A 19,851-nucleotide genomic window follows, 5' to 3' on the forward strand; every position below is an offset into this window, starting at 1 on the left:
ATATTATATTGCAGCACACGGCATGATCACAGCTCTCTCACTGGAACATTACAGCGGTGTTTCACGGAGCTCGTTCTAGAAGTAGTGCTGCTCTAACTTGGAATACTTGGGAGTTTGAGATCCGTGCCATGGACAACTAAGTGACATCCAATACCTGTAGACTTGAATACAGAACTTTTGGCAGTAGTGGAATCGCAGTAACTTTCTGCATCTGCAAGTTTTCGCGCTTACAGTGGGAATAGTGTGTGTCTCAGTGGCAGGCATTTCAGGGCATGTCAGTAGGTGCAGGGAAGCGTGGATAGATGGATAGATATATGGACGAATGAATGAATTACTGGCTGTATGGGTGGTTGGTTGGCTGGATGGATGGATGGAAAGCAATACAGGTGCTCTGCTCAGACAGGATGAATGTGTGTTAGGGTCTGAGGGAGGTCCGTGTTAGGGCAAGAAGGTCTCACCTTGGCACTGCCCGTTTCGTTCCTCGTACCCCGGGTTGCACAAGCAGCCCCCGATGGGCACCAGCCACTCGCCGTCGGCGCCGCAGTACATCTTGGGCACCTCGCGCTCCTCCGAGTGGTCCACGCAGGAGCCGCGCACCTCCACCAGCGAGGAGGTGTCGGCCCCCGTCACCGTGTCGGGGAACTGCGCCAGGTTGCGCACGGCCAGCGGGCACTTCTTGTAGAAGACGCGCACGGACACCAGCGCGATGCAGGCGCCCACGTCCTGGAAGGCCAGGTAGAAGCCCTGGCGAGCCAGCACGCCCACGTCGCGCACCTCCGTGTTGAGCTTCATGACGCGGTCGCCGATGTCCACCTGCGTGAAGCTCTCGTCCGCCGCCACCGTGTCGATTTTGGCGAAGCGGCTCTCGCGCAGGGCCTGCTCGCCGTCCGCGTCCGACTCGTGGTAGTACAGGTTGAACGTCTCCTTGCAGGTGCCCGTCACGCCCGGCAGGCTGTTGCAGTCGCGAAGCGTGAACTTGATCTCCACGTAGACCCGCTGGGCGGGGCCCCGGGCGATCCAGTGCGTGCGAAGCCAGTTGTTCTGGCTGGCCTCCATCACGTTGCAGACCTGGTAGGTCCGTATGGGGATGTTCTTCTCGTCCATGATGCTGACCTCCTCCCACTGCGGGCAGAGTGCACACGTCAGCAGATCAAACTACCTGGATGGCACACAGGCCACTGAGATACAACAAGGACTTCCAGCCTCTTTGTCTAATGAATAGACTGCACACGTTTTCAGGACCTTTTCTAGATTTTTTTTGTGCATCCTCCAGACTCTCCAGACATTACGTTTTCCTGTTATTTGTGTACGTTATTACCTACGCCATACAAATAGAACATGTACAATGGGCAATAGGATTGTGTCATAGAATAATAGGATATCTTCAGGAAGAAAGCACAGAATAGAGTAATTTAATACAGGGGAAATCATTAAGCAAATAAAATTGTCAAAGGACTAATATAACAAAGAGAAAGATTACCACATTGTGTGTAAAAAAAGACCCCAGTGAGCACAAAGCAGCAGGTTCTGGTTGTAGACTACAAAGCTCTTAACAATACATAAAGCTGCTTTAATTTCATTTCCAACATAGATGAACAAAGCTTCATTTAAAGCTTTATGTCAGGCTAATATCTTTATTTACCTGTGTTAATTAGAAATCAGATTGGTAAAAAAAATATCTTGGTACTATATTTTGAGTAGGTGTAGAGACACTCAACCCCCTTTCTAATACATATAGGTATTACTTTTTTTTATCATGTTATATATGTAGGTCAAATACATATATGACTGACTATATGTATGAACCTGAATTCAGTGACATGATTAAGGATTAGGAGAGGAAGAGTATGGTCTAGGAGATGAAGAGCGGTAAATGTGTTATTGTGACTCACTCTGAGTCATTGTGTCACCTGGGAGAATGTGCAGCACAATATATGTAATTGGTTCAGTTATCTAGTTCATTAAATTGATTAAAAAACGGGCTATAATCAGAGACACGTGAGGTGATGAACAAGGTGGTTTCTTATCAGATTTAATTCAAATGTTTCAAACCTCTCCTAAAGTATGAGACAATGTGGAAAAAATTATTAATCTAAAATAATAATAATATTAATAATAATATGCAACTATTAATTAATAGTAGTTCTCAACTGGTTATTATTGTTGTTGTTTTTAACAGCACTAACTATTTAAAACAATAATAGCAATATTAGAATATTAATATGACATTAATAATAATTATGATGATCATTTGTTTTGAACCATAATAGCAATATTAGAATATTAGTGTTAAATAAATCATTTTGATGCTACTACTACTACTAATAATAACAACCTGTTAATTAATAGGTTAATATTGAAATAAATGTGGTGAACATGGTTGAGTGTGACACAGGGCTGAGTGGTTTACAGAATCACTGGTGTTTATGCAGTAATACCCAGTATCCATAATGTGCTTAGTGTCTTAGTCTCTCTTACCTGCAGTGTATTAACAGCAATCATGGCATCACTCAAAGTAATCACGAGCCTCGTTATGTTTTTAATCGTGCTGCTCTGTCTGCGAACATCATTCATTCATTCTTCCTTCTAAACCTGCACTGATCCAGCAAATTTATCATGAATTAATTTATTCATGTGAACTCATTTTGTTGACTGAACAATCAAGATGTTTTTTTTTTTTTTTTTTTATCAGTGATATTAGAATTCATTTTAGTGGTAACATTTATAATAATTTTATTTTACTCTGTTGATGGATTCTTTGGTTGGTTGGGTAGCTGGTTGGCACTTTGTTGCCTCGTTCTAGCGAGCATCTGCTGAGAACCTCCTGAGTGCAGCTCATCCCACAGAAGACGCCTTCTCCAGTCCGGCCAGACGCACTCTATGCTAAATAATCCCCACAGGTTATTCGCCAACCACCCTTGCAAATTGAGCAATGTGGAGACAATAATACTGAAAATGATCCAGGCCGGAGTGTGAGGGGGCAATTGTGCATGAGGTTCTCCCCTGCACCGAGAACACTGGGGGGTTGTAGAGTGGTCCACTGATAAGAGCCCTGGTCCATAGATAGCAGCCCAGGAGGAGAAAGGAACTAATTGGGCGTATTTAGAGCCTGAATGTCCGCCCACCGGGCCTGCCAAAAAGCTGTCAATCATGCAGGTGATCACATGGCCAGCTAAGAAGCCCCAGATGGACCAGATCACATCTCAGCAGCCACCAGGCACATCGATGGCAAGGTTTATTGTGGTTTGTCTAAATCTAGAGTCTGATCTCCTCTCTTCATTGCAGAAAGAACACTTCCCGGAATAATCTCCTGGCAGGGAACCTAACCATTTTTCTCTCCATCGAATTTCAGAGGCTACAGATGGAGGTATGAATGAACAGAGAACGAGGAAATGGCGAGACTGAAGAAGCATGTGTTATCAGAACCCACTGACCTCCTAGATCTGAAGACTGCACTCACACACACATACACACACACACACACACACACACACACACACACACACACACACACACACACACACACACACTCACACACACACACACACACACACGCGCGCACACACACACTCACACACATACACACACACACACACACACACACACTCACACACACATACACACACAGACACACACACACACACACACTCACACACACACACACACACACACACACACACACACACACACACATACACACACACACATACACACAGACACACACGCACACACACACACACAGAACCACTCACTGTTTTTGTGTTGCCAAGTGCCCCCCCCCCCCCCACCTTTTGGAAGTTGAAGGATAAAGTTTCCCAACAAAGGCCATTTCTGTCTCCTTATACTATTTAGGAAACCTGACGCTTGTCTCAGTAACCTAGCTATCCAAATTCACCTCAGACAAAGACAGAGAGAGAGAGAGAGAGAGAGAGAGAGAGAGAGAGAGAGAGAGAGAGAGAGAGAGAGATGGCCCTCTATACTCACCCCTCCTTCCGTCGGGCTTGCGACCCAAGCCAGTTCCCCTTGCACTGATCTGGAGTCCAGCAATGTAACTAGAAGAAAAAAGATGTAACTACAGATTGCGGGAAAATCTCCGCCTGAGAAGTTGATTTCGAAAGGCTGCGAATATCTCTAATTAGTGTGTATAGACTTATAGATCACAGAAAACGTAACGCTTGAAGAGCAAACAAGCCAAAGCCAAACCCAGGAGGACAGCGCGAGCGCCTGTCTGTCCCGTCCAGACTGTACTGGGTTTATTATCGATATTCAGAGCCATTAGTCCGGAACTGCTATTTTCAGAATCTGCACACCTGCAGTGTCGCGTTCTAGCTCAAATATTTTTTCACATCAGCTGTTTATACACAACACACAAAACTATTTCAGTTGTAGCTTATGGTGAAGACCGCAAATTAGCACATTTGGAGAGAAAGAAACGACACAGTACATCTCTGGCCGTAAACTGGATGATTTCATTCAAAGTGTCAAAATGTGACTAAGGCTGAGGAAGAGGTTTTATAAGACATGTATGCGCTATTAATAAATGACGCAATACTTAAAATTGTGCATTTTTGTATAGGTGATGTGAAATATTTTAATATATCGCGTGTTTCGTGTACAGTGCAAGTCCTACATAGAAATATTTAAATTTACGGCATTTAGCAGACGCGACTTACAAAGTGCTTAAATACACCGAAAAATCCTATAATAGTATATATTTTTTTAACTTGCAGTTACCAAAAGCATGTTTTTTCTGAAATAGTTGGAAATACACATTTAAAAAGAAACTAATTCAAACATGATTACATAGGCTATAATGCTACAATAATTCATAAAAACATAATATATTATTTATAACATAGTATAATAATTCAAATGATTCATACAAAACAAAACCCAACAAAAAACGGAAGCAGCTATTGCAGAGTTTTAACTCCAAAAGGGTTACAGTAAGACATGGTCTGAACTCATCTGACACATCTGAGCTTTATTTGGGTCGCGCAAACAGACCGCCAGACGGTCTTGATTGAGACGCACTGAATAACAGGTATAGCCCGTCTGATAAGCAGATAGACCTTAGTAGACCGGTGATGGGTCATTCCCGGTGGTCTCCTGGACGCTGCCTGGTCTACACACCACCGGTCCGTAAGATCGGAGTGAAACTACTGGGCTCCTCGTCTCTCCGGACTCGTTTACCTTGGTTTGCCGGATAACTTCGCTGCGTGGAAATACTGGTAGAAATCCCAAAAAGAAGTGAAGCCAGCGTGTAAATAATCCCGGCCATGTGCGCCATTCGTCCTTTAGTTTTCTTGCTGATTGCTCACCCCGTTTCTCGGTGTTCCCGTTATTACTCCTTTCCCGATGGACTATGAGTGAGCTCGGTGAGGCAGCATAAGCTCACAGTACTGTGGGGCGTGTCCCTCCTCATGACGCACCTGTCAGTCAAGAACAGACAAAAATCCATATATTTGGTACAGTCTATGTATATATATATATATATATATATATATATATATATATATATATATATATATATATATATATATATATATATATATATATATGATGTGTGTGTGTGTGTGTGTGTGTGTATGTGTGTGTGGTTAGAGCTACCACAAAAAGTTTACTTTGTTTTAAACGCAGCGTGGAAACGATATATTTATATTCGCCGTGAAGATGTAAAAAATACGTAATTACGCAATTTTCTGTCTAAAACGGCGCAGAAAGAGCTTGGAAGAAAATTGTCCACTATAGCCTACATGTGCTATACTTGTTTAGTTTTAAAACGAGATCAGTCAACAGTCAACTCATAATATGACATTATCATTGTTATTATTATTGTGCAGCACTGGTTTACATCCATATAGTTGCCTAAAACGTTTGTAATTACCAAACATTTTGAGGCGTTTACTGTCTCAAATAAGTCGATACTGAAACGATCTAATGTCGCCACCTGGTGCACAATAGCTCGAGAGGCCAGATCAGCGTTGTCCGAGCGTTGCTCATCAACACTGTGCATTAAGGACAATCACAGCTGGCCCTTCGGGCGTCTTTGTGCTTCTCAGCGGTCTTATATTTCTTGGTCCATCTCGGTGTCTTGCGGGGAACCACGGGGGTCATATTGTGTGCCTGACGCGCTTTTCTTTGACGTCTTTCAACCGTGTTCAAAATGAGACGCCAATATACATCGCTTTATGTCAATATTCTTCAGGGTCCATAGCTTAAGTAATTAAAAAGCTTTTGTCCTAGAAGTGACAGAAAGACAGGCCAAAGACGACGGAGACATTCCGAGAGAATCTAATCAGGTTCGCCGAGAGGAGGAAGGACCGTTCGAATCTCGAGAAGTGTCTCGTGCCTGTGAGCGCGCGCGTTCACTTATGCGTTCGGTGGTCTATTGAATTTTTATTGGCCTGCGAGAGGCCTGGAATTCTCATGCAATTGATCTCCACCTCACACCTGGTCTCTCGAACACATCCAGATGGTCCTGCCTACAGTGGGTGTCAATCACAGTCACACCGTCTCCCAGCCTCGCTTTCTTCCTAAGACACCGGTGCATATGGCCTCGTTACATCACCATATTGTATCGGCTTCCAACGCTAAGCTGGCGAACAGCTCCGTGGGCAGACGGACTTCTTTGGAAAGTGGAGAATCGGAGTGACTGGGCAGGCCTACTTCATACCTGAACATATGCATTTAAACACCTTTGCATTCTGTTACTATATGGTCAGTCTGAAATGCATTTCAGGATGAGTGGGCCTATGTTGAATTCAGATAGGCTATCTAGTGAATTCTCTAAATTCTCTAGTGAATATCGTAAGCTATTATAAATGCAAACATACGTGTTCTATCATTTAAAATGTGTCAAAGTTGGGATACACTTTCGCTGCGTTTTACACCAGTTTTAAGTAATTTAGACATTTGAGCTCTGACAAGTTAATTTGAGATTAGAGAAGGAAAATGTTCATTTTACTGAGTTGGTAGGCATTCAGAGCATTAATGTGTACTCTAAAATCTGGGGAATCTCCCATCTGATGTTCACCCTAACTTACACCTTGAACAGATTTCATCTCACCACATCAGCTCTCTTATCAGTTTTTTCTTGTCAGTGAAACTTGAGCCTTTTCTCTCACACACACATGCGCACACATGCACACGTACACAGAGTGTGCTCTTTGTCTTCCTATCTAATCACAGTCCATTAGCTGGCCCATTAAAATTCTTTGGTCTAATTTGAGAGGAATCCATTCGTGTGAACGCCAAGCGGTGGTCAGTGAAACGAGACCTGCAGCTTCCACAATGGACTCTTTCAGGTGGACCCCTGAGTTTTATTACTGCCGGCCACCCGCCCAGTGACACCTCCCAGCCCGAGCCTGCTGGCCACCAGAGACAAAGTTAGGGTGTACATACCCGACCACTTCACACTTTTATTATAGAAACACAAAAATTGAGCGTAGAGCTGTTCTACACATGTAAAATGATCCAGTTTCAATTTTAACCTTCAGCCATGTTTGCCTTCACCATGCCATTAAATTCAACATTTGAACCGACAGACTCAGAACCAGAATAATGAGAGGAGTTGTATTAGTTATTACAAAATGTCCTGCAACATCTCCATTAAAAAGTTGGCGGACGGACCATCACGTTTTCCGTCTCTGCCGCCGCACACAAGGTATTCGTCCTTGGACCTCTCAAAGCTCTCCTCCTACTTCCTCTTGATGGCACGGGCCCAGAAGTCCATAGAGGCAAAAGCTTTCAGACTGCTGTGGTGCACTGTACTGCCCGGGCACATCAATTCAGGTGTCAGTCAGGCCCTCAGGAGCTTTCACTGAGAATGCCGTTCTTTCTCAGTCCAAGAGGGTTGTCCCCGAGCTCTCGTGGGGACGTGGGAGGAGACTGTGGAGTCTGTCCTGGTTTCATTCGAGTGTCTCTGGGGCAACGTCCTGCTGCTGTTCCAACAAGGTTTTTTTTTTTATCATGTTTTGTTTTTCCCTAAAGATATCCGGGTCAAAAATGCGAACTTGCTAAAAAGGTTTTGCATATCCAAACAGAGGTGTAGAGCATGAGATATGTTTCTGATGGTGGAAATCATGATCCAAACCCAGCACAATATTAGAAACATGTTTTACTGACATATAGATGTATATTAAAATGATAACAGGCAGAACACCTACAGATAATACAAAATAAGCACTCTAGCACCCTGCCTACACAGGGCAGAAAAAAATAAAACATTTAACAATACATCAATGTCATGTGCATAAGAGGAAGGGTTTTCCTCTACCTTCATACTTCCTTTATTTGTTTTCTGAACACTAATATGCAACTCTTGACATGGAATGTCGACGTCCGACCCTTGAACTGTGTATAGTAGGACACTGGACCATTGTTGAGGGGTCTTTGAAAGGATGAAGGAGGTGGAGACCTCCGTCTAACTCTTCAGTTCAGAGCTGCTTGTTTAGGCTGAGTGAGGCTTAGATTTGGTTGATTGGAAAGCCATAGAGCAGAACACGCTTGGCTTCGTTCAAGTGCTCAAGCTTCTTTAACGATATCTTGGAAGCAGTGTTGGTACCATATAGTGTTGTCAAATAGTCTCATGACGCTTGGTCTTTCTTCCATTATGGATCCACCGTCATGTTTGACAGCTGGCAACAGACCGTGTGGCATCCGTTGCCTTTCTCCAAGCATAAAAGTTCCAGATGTAGGGACAAATTTGTAGGGACACAAGGAAAAGTTGGACGCCTCCTCTGACCCCCCCCCCCCCCCCCCCCCCCCCCCAAGTTGCTCAGGGGGTCCAGGTTTTATGTCCTTTCCACTAAGTCATGTGTGTCTGTGCAATTGCGTCAGACACAAGTGGTTCCTGAACTGCAGCTCTGCAACATATTCCAGCTTTTAAAACTAGTTATATACAGTGTCTGTTGAGGCTGGGCCATAATCGACACACATTAGGGAATGCTGCCCCCTAGTGTTGAGATTCTTAAGGTGAACATAAATGCCATGCTAATGGCAAAAAGAGTAACTGTTAAAAGAGTGATAATCCCTAACAAATTACTCAACTGAATAATTAGTTTAACAATGTGGTTATATTTCATTAGTCAATGAATATAACAGCACAATTAGCCTATGCCATTTAGCCTCAATGGATCAAATCCAACTATCATGCACTCACAAAAGAGTGTTTCCTGTACTGCCTGCAAACACTGCGCTAGGGAAACGTTGTAGTAGATGATGTAAACATGTATACATGGGAACAAAGTTGGACATGTGAATACAAGAGACAACGAACACTGTAGAAACCAGTTTGAGTAAAACCAAACCCAATGTTCTTGATGTTTTCAAAGCAGCGAGTAGCAGACAGTGTGTGGTCCTGACCCACGGTCCTGATCCATGCGTTCGGATACGAGCCGACGAAGACCGCTGCACCTTTCAGCTCTTCTAGCTCTTCGTTGGACAGTGCAGAATACGTTTTAGTTTTGTGCAGGTGTCACTTCGTCACCCTTCTACAGTCTACAAACACACAAGAACAACCAAGCTGTTAAAAAGCTCTGCGGTAAAAAGAGCTCGGAAGCAGTAACACAGCAAAAATGACAAAACCACTGCACGCTTAAGGCTGGACAAAGGATGAGCGCCCACTGTAATTTCTCCAGTCTGTAATCCTTATGCTCTTGCAGAGCCGACAGCCGTCTCCTCCCGACATCTCCTGGCTTGTTCCCAATCAGCTGTAGCTCTTTCAAGTAGGAGGGGTTCAGCACAAGAGCTGAGGCCAGAGTAGCACAGCCTTCTTCTGAGACATCGCAATATGACAGGCTAGACAAGCATTAGACAAGATAAGATAATCCTTTATTAGTCCCACACTAGGGAAATTCATGTAGTATAAAGGGCCCACAGTGAAATGTGTACTGAATAAGTCATTTTTGACAGAATGATGTTTTTTAATGCTAAAATTAATTTTAGGTTTCATATAAAGTCACATTCATAAAGGATTTCAGTCACTTGGCTGAGTATAGCACATTGGTTATACATTCACCTCAGGAAATATTTACCTCAGTTTCTCCAGCTTACAGTTCGGCTCTTTCAGGAGGTCGGAGATGATTTTTACCCCAGTGTTTCTAAGTCTGTTCCTGTTCAGACAGAACTCACGGAGGTGAGAGGGGTTACATTTCAGAGCAGTGCAGAGCCACAGACACCCAACATCCGTTAGGCGGCAGTCCGTTAGGCTGTGGACAGAGGCAGAGTGGCTCGTCAGTAATGCAGTTCTGCTGAAGGTGTTCACCCTTTGCTCACTTTTAATAAAATAGCCATCACCGTACCACCCAATAAGGAATGTCCACTTTTATGACACATGGCAGCATTCCAAAAGTCTCTGCTTTATAATATAGCACAGCCATGAAAGTTGTGCTTATTAAGTTTGATTTTGTACATAATTAAAATATTTATGCACTTCACGTGATCTCAAGATGTCTACCTAAGGCTCCTCAGCTTACAGCGAGGACTCTTCAGTCCGTCAGAAAGCAGCTTCGCTCCAGAGTCCTGCAGTGTGTTCTTACTCAAGTCCAGCTCGGTCAAGTGACAGTTACTTCTCAGAGCGCGAGACATGGCCTTACAGCTTTTCACTGTTAGTTCACAGCTAAACAACCTGATGATGAAATTCCAGAGTTACACTTTTAACACACATAAGAAGCCAACATTTTCCTCACGTAAATGACATTCGATAAAGAATGGTCAAAGCACCAACTTTAATTTCTCCAGCCTGCAGCATGGATTCCGAAGAGCTCCGGAGAGAAGGTTCATTCCAAAATCCCCCAGCAGATTGAAGCTGAGGTCCAGCTCTCTCAGAAATGAAGGGTTGGAGTTGAGAGCTGAAGTCAGCGAGGTGCAGTCGTCTGCTGTGATATTACAGTCCGACAGCCTGTGAGGTGAAGTGGATGGAATGAGAAACAAGGAAAAATGTATAATTGACTACATGGACACAATATTTTATAGTCAATTTGTATAATGGACCAGGATTTGTTTTACACAAAGTTTACTGTTAAAGATCAGCACACAAGATCGGCGCTCACTGGCCTGCTGTATTTTGGGTGCATTTTATCGATTTACATTGACACAATGTAGCCCAAATCTGATATTATGTGGGTGATGGACATGGCGGTGGCATGGTGGTGTAGGTGCAACTCACATGGGTATATCAGGCCTATAAGTCTTGCTGGAGTTTTTGTGTGTGTCAATATTGCTACTGTGTTGAAATTTGTTAACCAACCAAAACCGACCATTGATGGAAGGGTATGGCAGCGGATTGGTTGTATTAAATGAAGTGAATGCAGAGTGCTGAAACAGTTCAGGCAGGTGACGTTCTCATTAGATTTTTAAAGAAGTTGTAAAATGTGATTTTACATTCTAAAACTAAAATATGAAATATAAACTAATTCTAAAATAAATAAATTCTTACTCCAGTATTTCCAGTTTACAGTGCGCACTCTTGAACCCCTCAGAAAGGATTGTTACACCAGACCCATGCAATGTGTTTCCACTCAGTTTCAGCTCTTTGAGATTTGACGATTTTGAGTTAAGGGCTGAGGCAAGAGCTGGAAAGCTGTTCTCTGAGAGATTGCAGTTCCTGAGTCTGGAAGATAAGTCACAATGTGCTGCATGAATTGAAAGAATCCTGAACTGAATTCATAGAGGCACATGAAATTATATCCTCTTATACCTAAACATCTTCAAACAGGATTTGACCATTTTTGATAGCATTTAGCATACTGGCTTGCACACAAACATACTCAGCTGTTCTGGATGCCATTATGACAGGTAACATTCTCCGAAGACATTCGTCAGCGTTGTCCAAGCTGTACTTCCTCAGGTCAAAGACATCGAGCTCTCTCTCTGAGGTCAACAGCACAAAGACCAGAGCTGACCACTGCAGCGAGGAGAGCTTGGTCTTCGAGAGGCGGCCGCTACTTTGGAAGTTTTGTATCTCCTCCTCCAGGGAAAAGTCATTCAGTTCATTCAGGCAGTAAAACAGGTTGATGTATTTCTCTGGAGGGGGATTCATCCTGATCCGGATTTTAATGTACTCGATCGTTTCCTGCATACTCTGGGGACCCCACACAGGCATCTCAGGCAACAGCATCCTCAGGAGAGAATGGTTGCTCTCCTGGGAGAGGCCAAGCAGGAACCGGAGGAACAGGTCAAACTGCCCATCTCTGTTCTGCAGGGTCCTGTCCACTGCACTTTGGTAAAGGTCACAGATGGAAGAACATGGAGACATGTTCTCAGAGTTCCTTGGTCTCCAACAATTTAGCACGACTCCGTCGCCTTCACTGAAGGCCATGTAGACATACAATGCTGCCAGATGCTCCTGAATGCTCAGGTGCACAAAGCAGAAGACCTTCCCCTTCCCACAGTGTAGCTCAAACTCCTCCCTGAAGACCTGCGTGCACACTCCCGAATACACCACCGCATCTTTGACATCAATGCCGCACTCGTTCAGGTCTTCCTCGTAGAAGATCAGATTGCCTTTTACTAATTGCCTGAAGGCGAGCTGCCCAAGCTTGAAGATCATCTCTTTGTCCATGCATGTGGCGTCAGTGTATTTTCTCTTACCCATGCACATTTGGATGAGAAAGTGCGTGTACATTTGAGTCAGGGTCTTGGGCACCGCCGCCCCTTCGGTTTCTCTCAACATTCTCTCGAGGACGGTGGCCGAAATCCAGCAGAAGACCGGAATGTGACACATGATGTAGAGGCTCCTTGATGACTTCAAGTGTGCAATGGTCCTAGTGGCCAGGCTCTGGTCGATGATTCGCTTCCTGAAGTACTCCTCCTTCTGAGGGTCCCCGAATCCCCGGATCTCTGTGACTTGACTAACACATTCGGTAGGAATTTGACTGGCTGCTGCAGGTCGAGAGGTGATCCAAATGTGAGCAGAGGGAAGCAGTTTCCCGTTGATGAGGTTTGTCAACAGAACATCTACTGAAGTGGCTGTTGTTATATCCCATAAATTCTCATTGTTCTGAAAATCTAAATTAAGGCGACACTCATCTAGACCATCAAAAATGAAAATTAGACAGCGGTCTTTTGCTTCAAGTGATGTTATATCAACTTCTATCAAGAAAAACCTTTGCAGAAGGTCATTCAGGCTATATTTCTGGTCCCTCAACAAATTCAATTCCCTGAAAAGAAGTGGAAATATGTAGTGGACATCTTGATTTGCTTTGCCTTCAGCCCAGTCTAGAATAAATTTCTGCACAGAGACAGTTTTTCCAATTCCAGCAACTCCCTTTGTGAGCATAGTTTTGATGGGTTTATCTTGTCCAGGTAGGGGATTGAAGATGTCATTGCATTTGATAGGAGTGTCCTCAGCTGACAAGTGTCTCCTGGATGCTACCTCAATCCGTCTTACTTCGTGTTCATTATTGACTTCTCCAACTCCCCCCTCTGTGATGTAAAGCTCTGTATAGATGTCATTGAGCAATGTTGAACAGCTAGGATTTTGTAGTCCATCAGATAGTCGCTGGAACCGATTCTTTAGAGTGGATTTCAATGTTGTGTTCAGTTCATCTTCAGCTAAAGACATGGACCTAAAGAAGAGGCACAATATACACAATCATTCATTTAAACATTAACAGAAACATTTATTTAGTTACAAAATAGTGAGTGTCTAAAGCATTTTAAAATATTTTAAATATATACATTGCCAAAAGTATTCCCTCACACATCCAAATGATAGGAATCAGGTGTTCCAATCACTTCCATGGCCACAGTGTCACGTTACAGCCCCTGACCCCTCCCCCTTTGGGTGTGTGTTTATGTTGTCTACGTCTAGTCGTCTGCGTCTGTGGATCTCCGTGGGTGTGGTTGTGTCTGAGTGTGTTCATCGGTCTCACCTGTGACTCGTCTCGTGATCACGCGGGGCTTATGTGGTTTGTCTATGTAATGTGCGTTTGCGCAGTGTCCCGTGCTCGTCTTTGTTTGAGTCAGTCCCAATTAAATGTGTGAGTGTTCTACGTGCGCTGTCTGCGCTATTTGTATGATAAATAAAAGTGACGTGTGTGCAAGAACAGTGGATTCGTGCCTCGTCCGTCTCCCTGGGCCCATCGTCACACACAGGTGTATAAAATTAAGCATCTAGGCATACAGACTATTTTTACAAACATTTGTGAAAGAATGGGTCGCTGTCAGGAGCTCAGTGAATTCCAGAGTTGATAGGATGTGAACTATGATAGGATGCCACCTGTGCAACAAATCCAGTTGTGAAATTTCCTCGCTCCTAAATATTCCTCATTTAACTGTCAGTTGAATTATAAAAAAATGGAAATGTTTCGGAACGACAGCAACTCAGCCACGAAGTGGTAGGTCACATAAACTGATGAGGCGGGGTCAGTGGATGCTGAAGCACATAGCACGAAGAGGTCACAACCCTTCTACAGACATCACTACAGACATCCAAACTTCATGTGACCTTCAAATTAGCTCAAGAACAGTGCACAGTGAGCTTCATGGAATGGGTTTCTATGGTCAAGCAGCTGCATCCATGCCATACATCAAGTGCAATGAAAGTGTTGGATGCAGTGGTATACGCCAACACTGGACTCTAGAGCAGTGGAGGTGCGTTCTCTGTAGTGACGAATCTCACTTCTTCATCTGGCAATCTTTTGGACAAGTCTGGGTTTGGTGGTTGTCAGGAGAACGGTACTTGCCTGACTGCATTGTGCCAAGTGTAAAGTTTGGTGGAGGGGGGGAATATAGTGTGGGGATGTTTTTCAGGAGCTGGGCTTGGCCCCTTAGTTCCAATGAAAGGAACTCTGAATGCTTCAGCATACTAAGACATTTTGGATAATTCCATGCTCCCAACTTTGTGGGAACAGTTTGTAGCCTGCCCCTTCCTCTTCCAACATGACTGTGCACCAGTGCACAAAGCAAGGTTCATAAAGACATGGATGGCAGAGTCTGGTGTAGGATGAACTTGACTGGCCTGCACAGAGTCCTGACCTCAACCCAATATAACACCTTTGAGATGAATTAGAGTGGAGACTGAGCCAGGCCTTCTTGTCCAACATCAGTATGTGACCTCACAAATGCGCTTCTGAAAGAATGGTCAAAATCCCCATAAACACACTCCTAAACCTTGTGGACAGCCTTCCCAGAAGAGCTGAAGCTGTTCTAGGTACAAAGGGTGAACCAACATCATATTGAACCCTATGGATTAGGAATGGGATGTCACTTAAGCTCATATGTGAGTCAAGGAAGGTGAGCGAATGGCAATATAGTCTATATCAACTTACATTTCAGAGCGACTAGTAGTGAAACTGATGCTCTGGTCAGTTCTCTTCTCAGGATGTTGCTTGATCCTGAGTAAGGTATAAAAAATGCAGCATTTATTAACGATGAGTACAAGCACCAAGTAACTTCAGACAACATGAATCTCACCACCCATTTCTAAATCTGCTCAAATTTAAATGTACAAATCTCTGTTGCTCCATGTGTATCTGCACTATGTACCTTAGTTGTAGTTTTGTTAAATAAGACATGAATGCAGTGTCACTACTGAATAGTGTCAGAATAAATGATAACATTCCACAACAGCACAGAGCGTCTATCTGAAGGGCTCAGCGCAGTTCAGTGGTCTATGGTCACTTGTTTGCGTGGTACGTCATTAGCATTATGTCCCTCTCATGACACATCAGAAATACTCTGAGCTATAAAGATAAAGAGGCAATTTCCCAGACCCAGATAAATTTCTAATTGTGATTCACTATTGGCACTGCAATGTAGTCAAAGACCTAGTTGTTTATGTTTATGAACTTTCCATGTCAAGGAAACTGATAACAGATAAATATATAACAATCATGTCAGCAAAAATCGTAAGTGTTATGTGAACTTGACCTCAAAAGCTGATACATTTATGAAAGCTATATCTGTTGGAGTTGACCTTTAGTGAAGTCTTTTCAACCTGACCTGAATAGAATTTAATTATTTATAATCCCTAAACCAAAACAAAAAAGCATTGACTGAAAACTAGACAAATTGCTACTTGTTAGACATTTAGAAGTAGAAAAAACTCTGTACTCCTATGCGGTGAGTTTAAAACTTGAATATATACAGTGATATCTAATACAGTGATATCTAACAGCTCAGATGATGAAAGGAATGAGGAGTTGAGATGGTCTTACCCATATCCAGAAGGATATGACTTATCTGTGAACCTCACTGGCTGTTCCATCGACCAATCACTTTTGAAAGACAAATGGCTCGTTGGTGAGAGGAGTGGCTTCTCCTGCACTACGGCCCTGTGGGAACATGAACGTCGCCAAAGGAAACAACAACTAACATGTTACAACATGTTACAACACCTGGGAACAGGGAGTGAAAACAGCTTTCAAATTAAACTTGTGCCTGTTCTTTACCTAATATTTTTTTCCAGAGGGACTGACATTAGCTACATTGGCAGCACTTCCTAAGGAGGCTTTACACTCAATACGCTGCATAATGTGATTACATCCAGTCATACTTGTGATGTGTGTTTTTTAGATTTTGTGGCTAACAAAGAAAAATAGCTTTTATTAGTGAACAGGAGCAGATCCCCCAACTACAGACTGAAGTTAACAATAGTAAGTATATTTTTTTATAGAATCTCTCACAAATTCCAAGAGCACTTTTCATTTAGGATGGAGAAAAATAAATTCTGCCAGACAGCCACTTGTGAAGAACCTTTAGCTCAAGAGTTCGATGTATATCTGTGACGGGCACCAACGCAAAACCAAGTAAGCATAACACTAGAATAAAGCAGAGTGTCTCTGTGAGCGTAGACCCCCAATGTCCATGGCAGAATGCATCATATGGTCTTACTCAGAAATGGATGTATTTTCCGCCTGAAGTGTTGGTGGGATTTGAATCGAGCAGTCACTCTTTATGGACACACAGCTGTGCACAGGAGAGGCTGGCCTTGAGCTGTAAAGGCCAAGAACACATGCCTGAATTAAAAGAGTCAGCATTTATATTGCTTGTTTGTTGAGGTGTGCTGGAATGTGTGACAATGGGGAAAATGAGGATGCCCTTTATTAATAAAATGACAAAAAAAAAACCAAATGACCAGAATGAAAGCATTTCCCTCGAATGCATCTTGACAAACCCTGAATTACCTCTGTGTTGTGGACCCGACTTCATCCTGACAGCTGGGCACAGACTCCATAAAGGTTTTGTTCTTCACGGACGTACCGCCGCAGAGAGGCGGGGCTAAACTCTCCAAATGGGAGTACCTCCAACAAAATATAATTGGTGCGTGAATTCAAGGCTGCAAAACCAAAAATGTCCACTCACATGACCACATGGTGGCAGAAAAACAGCATGTGAAGCCTTACTTCTCTGAAACAGGACCAGCATGGGCTTTATTGAGGGACATTTCGTGCATTTGTGTGAGAGGGGTCATATCTGAGGCAGCCTGGCTCGTGTGGGACACATTAGATGTTGCTTCAGTCATGTCAGCAGTCCTGTTAGCAGTCATTATGTTGTGGGCGCGCACGCACGCACGCACACACACACACACACACACACACACACACACAAAATATAGACATGATAATGCTCACACATTGGTATACATTTACATCAGTTAGCAGACACGTATCCAATGGACATAAACAGTAGATTAAATTCCTATCCATTCATATCTCAATAGGCCATCAAGACACTCACAGTCCAGTTTCTGATCTTGAGCACGACGTAAAGTTAGTCATCGCAGCACAATGACCACTGCAAGGCGTCACCCCTCAAATCACTTTCATGTCACCGTATTAATCATCAGAGCATTCAACCATTTCATTTTACCTTCACCAGCAGAAAGCAGAGTCCAAGAAACAGGGATATAAGGAGCGTGCTGGAGTTCTGCTTCATAAGTAGATTATCTTGTAGACAACATTTCACACTTCTAGCACACTAACCACAGAAGACAGCAGAGTTAAAGGAACCTGGCAAACAAGAAAGCCAAACTTCCTGTCCAGGAACCACCTCATCATGTGATCAGAAGGGGGGCGCGGTTTGCTTTTCTCTTAGTGTTCAGTATGCCATCTGTGTCTTGCACTGAATAGCTCTTGTTGTGTGTAATAAACTCACAAAAAAAGTTCATTTTCACCTTTTTGTCCTTTCAGTGCAAACCAAACTGATGGAAAGGGTGCTGGTGATCAGTACAAAGCACTACTGGTGAAATGTGAACTTTGTGTTCGAGAATCTCATACAAGAATGAAAGTTAAAAGTTAAAACACCCAGATCCTTAACACCCAGCAGACAGTGCAGACTCCCTCTTTGCAGCAGTAGAAGAATGAGCTCACGGTGGGTTGTGGGATCAGTGTGGTAGAGATGTAGAACATCACAGCAGAATCATGTCTGCAGATGGATCTCAAGACGTGGGGCTACACACATTCTGGATTTTTCAAGCACACAATGTGTGCACGCTGGAATAATATGGATTGATGAGTGGGATGAATCCTCATACCATTTTAATAAAACATTTTACATAAAGTTCTCAAAAAGAAAAAGCAAAATGTCATTGATTAAAACAAAGTATGTGAGCCCTAATATTTAGGACAGAATGGCCGTAGCTTCGAGTTGTGTGTGTAGGTGCTGATCAAACCTATACAACTGCTGCAACAGGCATTATGACGCATACCTTGAATAGACACTTTCAGTGCGTTCCGAGGCCATTCCAGGTCTCAGTGGAACGTTCTGTAGATGAGATACGAGTCCATGCTGCCTGTCGCAGGATGGCTGAGAAGAGGCAGAGAACTCATGGCAGAGGTTCCAGTGGCAGGAGATGATTTATAACATTCCCAATTTCAAATGCCACAAAATAAAGTCTCAAAAGAGAAAAAGATCAATATCATATAAAACAAGAACAAAACGTCCTATCTACCAATCATATTGCTTATCTATTATGATTTGCAATGATTCTACTGCTTCTCATCACATGCTAGACATGACATACCATTTTGTGTCATTATGATGGAGTTTGTTTTCTTTAAGCGTCTGTAAGCGTCTTTTGGGCCAGCAGGGGGCGCCATTTCACCGTAATGTAGATAATGCTCCCTCAGGTCTGAGGGTCTGAATTTCGAAGTTAAAACCAAAATAACACCAACTTCTGTTTATGTAACCTATGGACTCTGAATAAGGGAATATAGTCCCTATGGGCCTTCAACCCTTAGGCAAGTCTGCATGACAAGATGGATAAAGTTTCAATATACATCCGACTTAAAGTTCAAGAATAAATTTGTCCCCTGATGTACATAACTGCCAATTAACTTTAAGAACTAGAAGCTGTGGTATAAACGAATTTGCATCACAACAAAGCTGAACTGTCCAACATGCCACGTTAATAAAATAATAATAATCCTAGTGGTTTCAATATACAGCAGAGGTCGCTATAACAGTGACTTCTCATTTTATTGTAAGAAAGTCCTTAAGGCAGTACTGTAGTCCCGTCTTAAGTTGGTCGTGCCGAATTTTATATCACATGAGCATTAACTTAGAAAGCTCCGGTAACTTCAATGCAGGAATGTGTGTCATTGTTTGTACAAGATGCACTTTTACTTAATCATAGATAGGCCAGAGAATTTAACTTGGGTATAAAATTGGCTATGAACGTTTGAACCAGCTGATTTAAGAAGCTTAGCTACAGTAATTAACACCAGTAATTGTCCCAGACTGTTTTGGGGTTCTCTGTTCTTGTTTCAGATTACACGACATCTGATCATAATCTAGGTAATCTAAATTCAAACACTTGATCAAACCTGATTTAATTCGTCCCACATTTCTGGCTTCATAGTGACCCCACAACTCGAGGAAGTGTAGATTGGTCCTAATGAAATG

The 19,851-nt window shown here is 43.1% G+C and overlaps 2 protein-coding genes across 2 annotated transcripts in view; both read right to left on the reverse strand.

Annotated features, from left to right (window-relative positions):
- Nucleotides 1–6,227, reverse strand: part of epha4l (eph receptor A4, like) — a 35,817-nt gene extending 29,590 nt beyond the window's left edge. Inside the window, 4 exon segments of the mRNA XM_076976793.1 lie at nucleotides 459–1,122; nucleotides 3,985–4,052; nucleotides 5,194–5,432; nucleotides 5,951–6,227. Of these exon segments, the coding sequence (XP_076832908.1) occupies nucleotides 459–1,122; nucleotides 3,985–4,052; nucleotides 5,194–5,290 (829 nt within the window). The 5' untranslated portion in view covers nucleotides 5,291–5,432; nucleotides 5,951–6,227.
- Nucleotides 6,228–8,754: 2,527 nt separating this feature from the next.
- On the reverse strand, nucleotides 8,755–18,013 carry LOC143477915 (NACHT, LRR and PYD domains-containing protein 3-like). The gene is made up of 13 exons (XM_076976789.1): nucleotides 17,686–18,013; nucleotides 17,351–17,480; nucleotides 17,133–17,251; nucleotides 16,840–16,941; nucleotides 16,164–16,280; nucleotides 15,276–15,341; nucleotides 11,772–13,571; nucleotides 11,441–11,614; nucleotides 10,730–10,903; nucleotides 10,460–10,630; nucleotides 10,038–10,211; nucleotides 9,628–9,801; nucleotides 8,755–9,501 (listed from the first exon to the last, which is right to left on the reverse strand). The coding sequence occupies exons 1-13, from the start codon at nucleotides 17,724–17,726 to the stop codon at nucleotides 9,495–9,497; spliced, it is 3,249 nt and encodes a 1,082-aa protein (XP_076832904.1). The 5' UTR covers nucleotides 17,727–18,013; the 3' UTR covers nucleotides 8,755–9,494.
- Between the last annotated feature and the right edge of the window lie 1,838 nt (nucleotides 18,014–19,851).

Source organism: Brachyhypopomus gauderio, chromosome 16 (assembly GCF_052324685.1).
Source record: "Brachyhypopomus gauderio isolate BG-103 chromosome 16, BGAUD_0.2, whole genome shotgun sequence".
Classification (NCBI taxonomy): domain Eukaryota; kingdom Metazoa; phylum Chordata; class Actinopteri; order Gymnotiformes; family Hypopomidae; genus Brachyhypopomus; species Brachyhypopomus gauderio.

Coding starts and splice junctions, on each gene's coding strand:
- LOC143477915 (XM_076976789.1), bottom strand. CDS start 17,726: ATGACTAACTTTACGTCGTGCTCAAGATCAGAAACTGGACT. Junction 15,342..16,163: donor TCATATCCTTCTGGATATGG/GTAAGACCATCT, acceptor TACCTTACTCAG/GATCAAGCAACATCCTGAGA. Junction 9,802..10,037: donor TGTAAGCTGGAGAAACTGAG/GTAAATATTTCC, acceptor ATGCTTGTCTAG/CCTGTCATATTGCGATGTCT.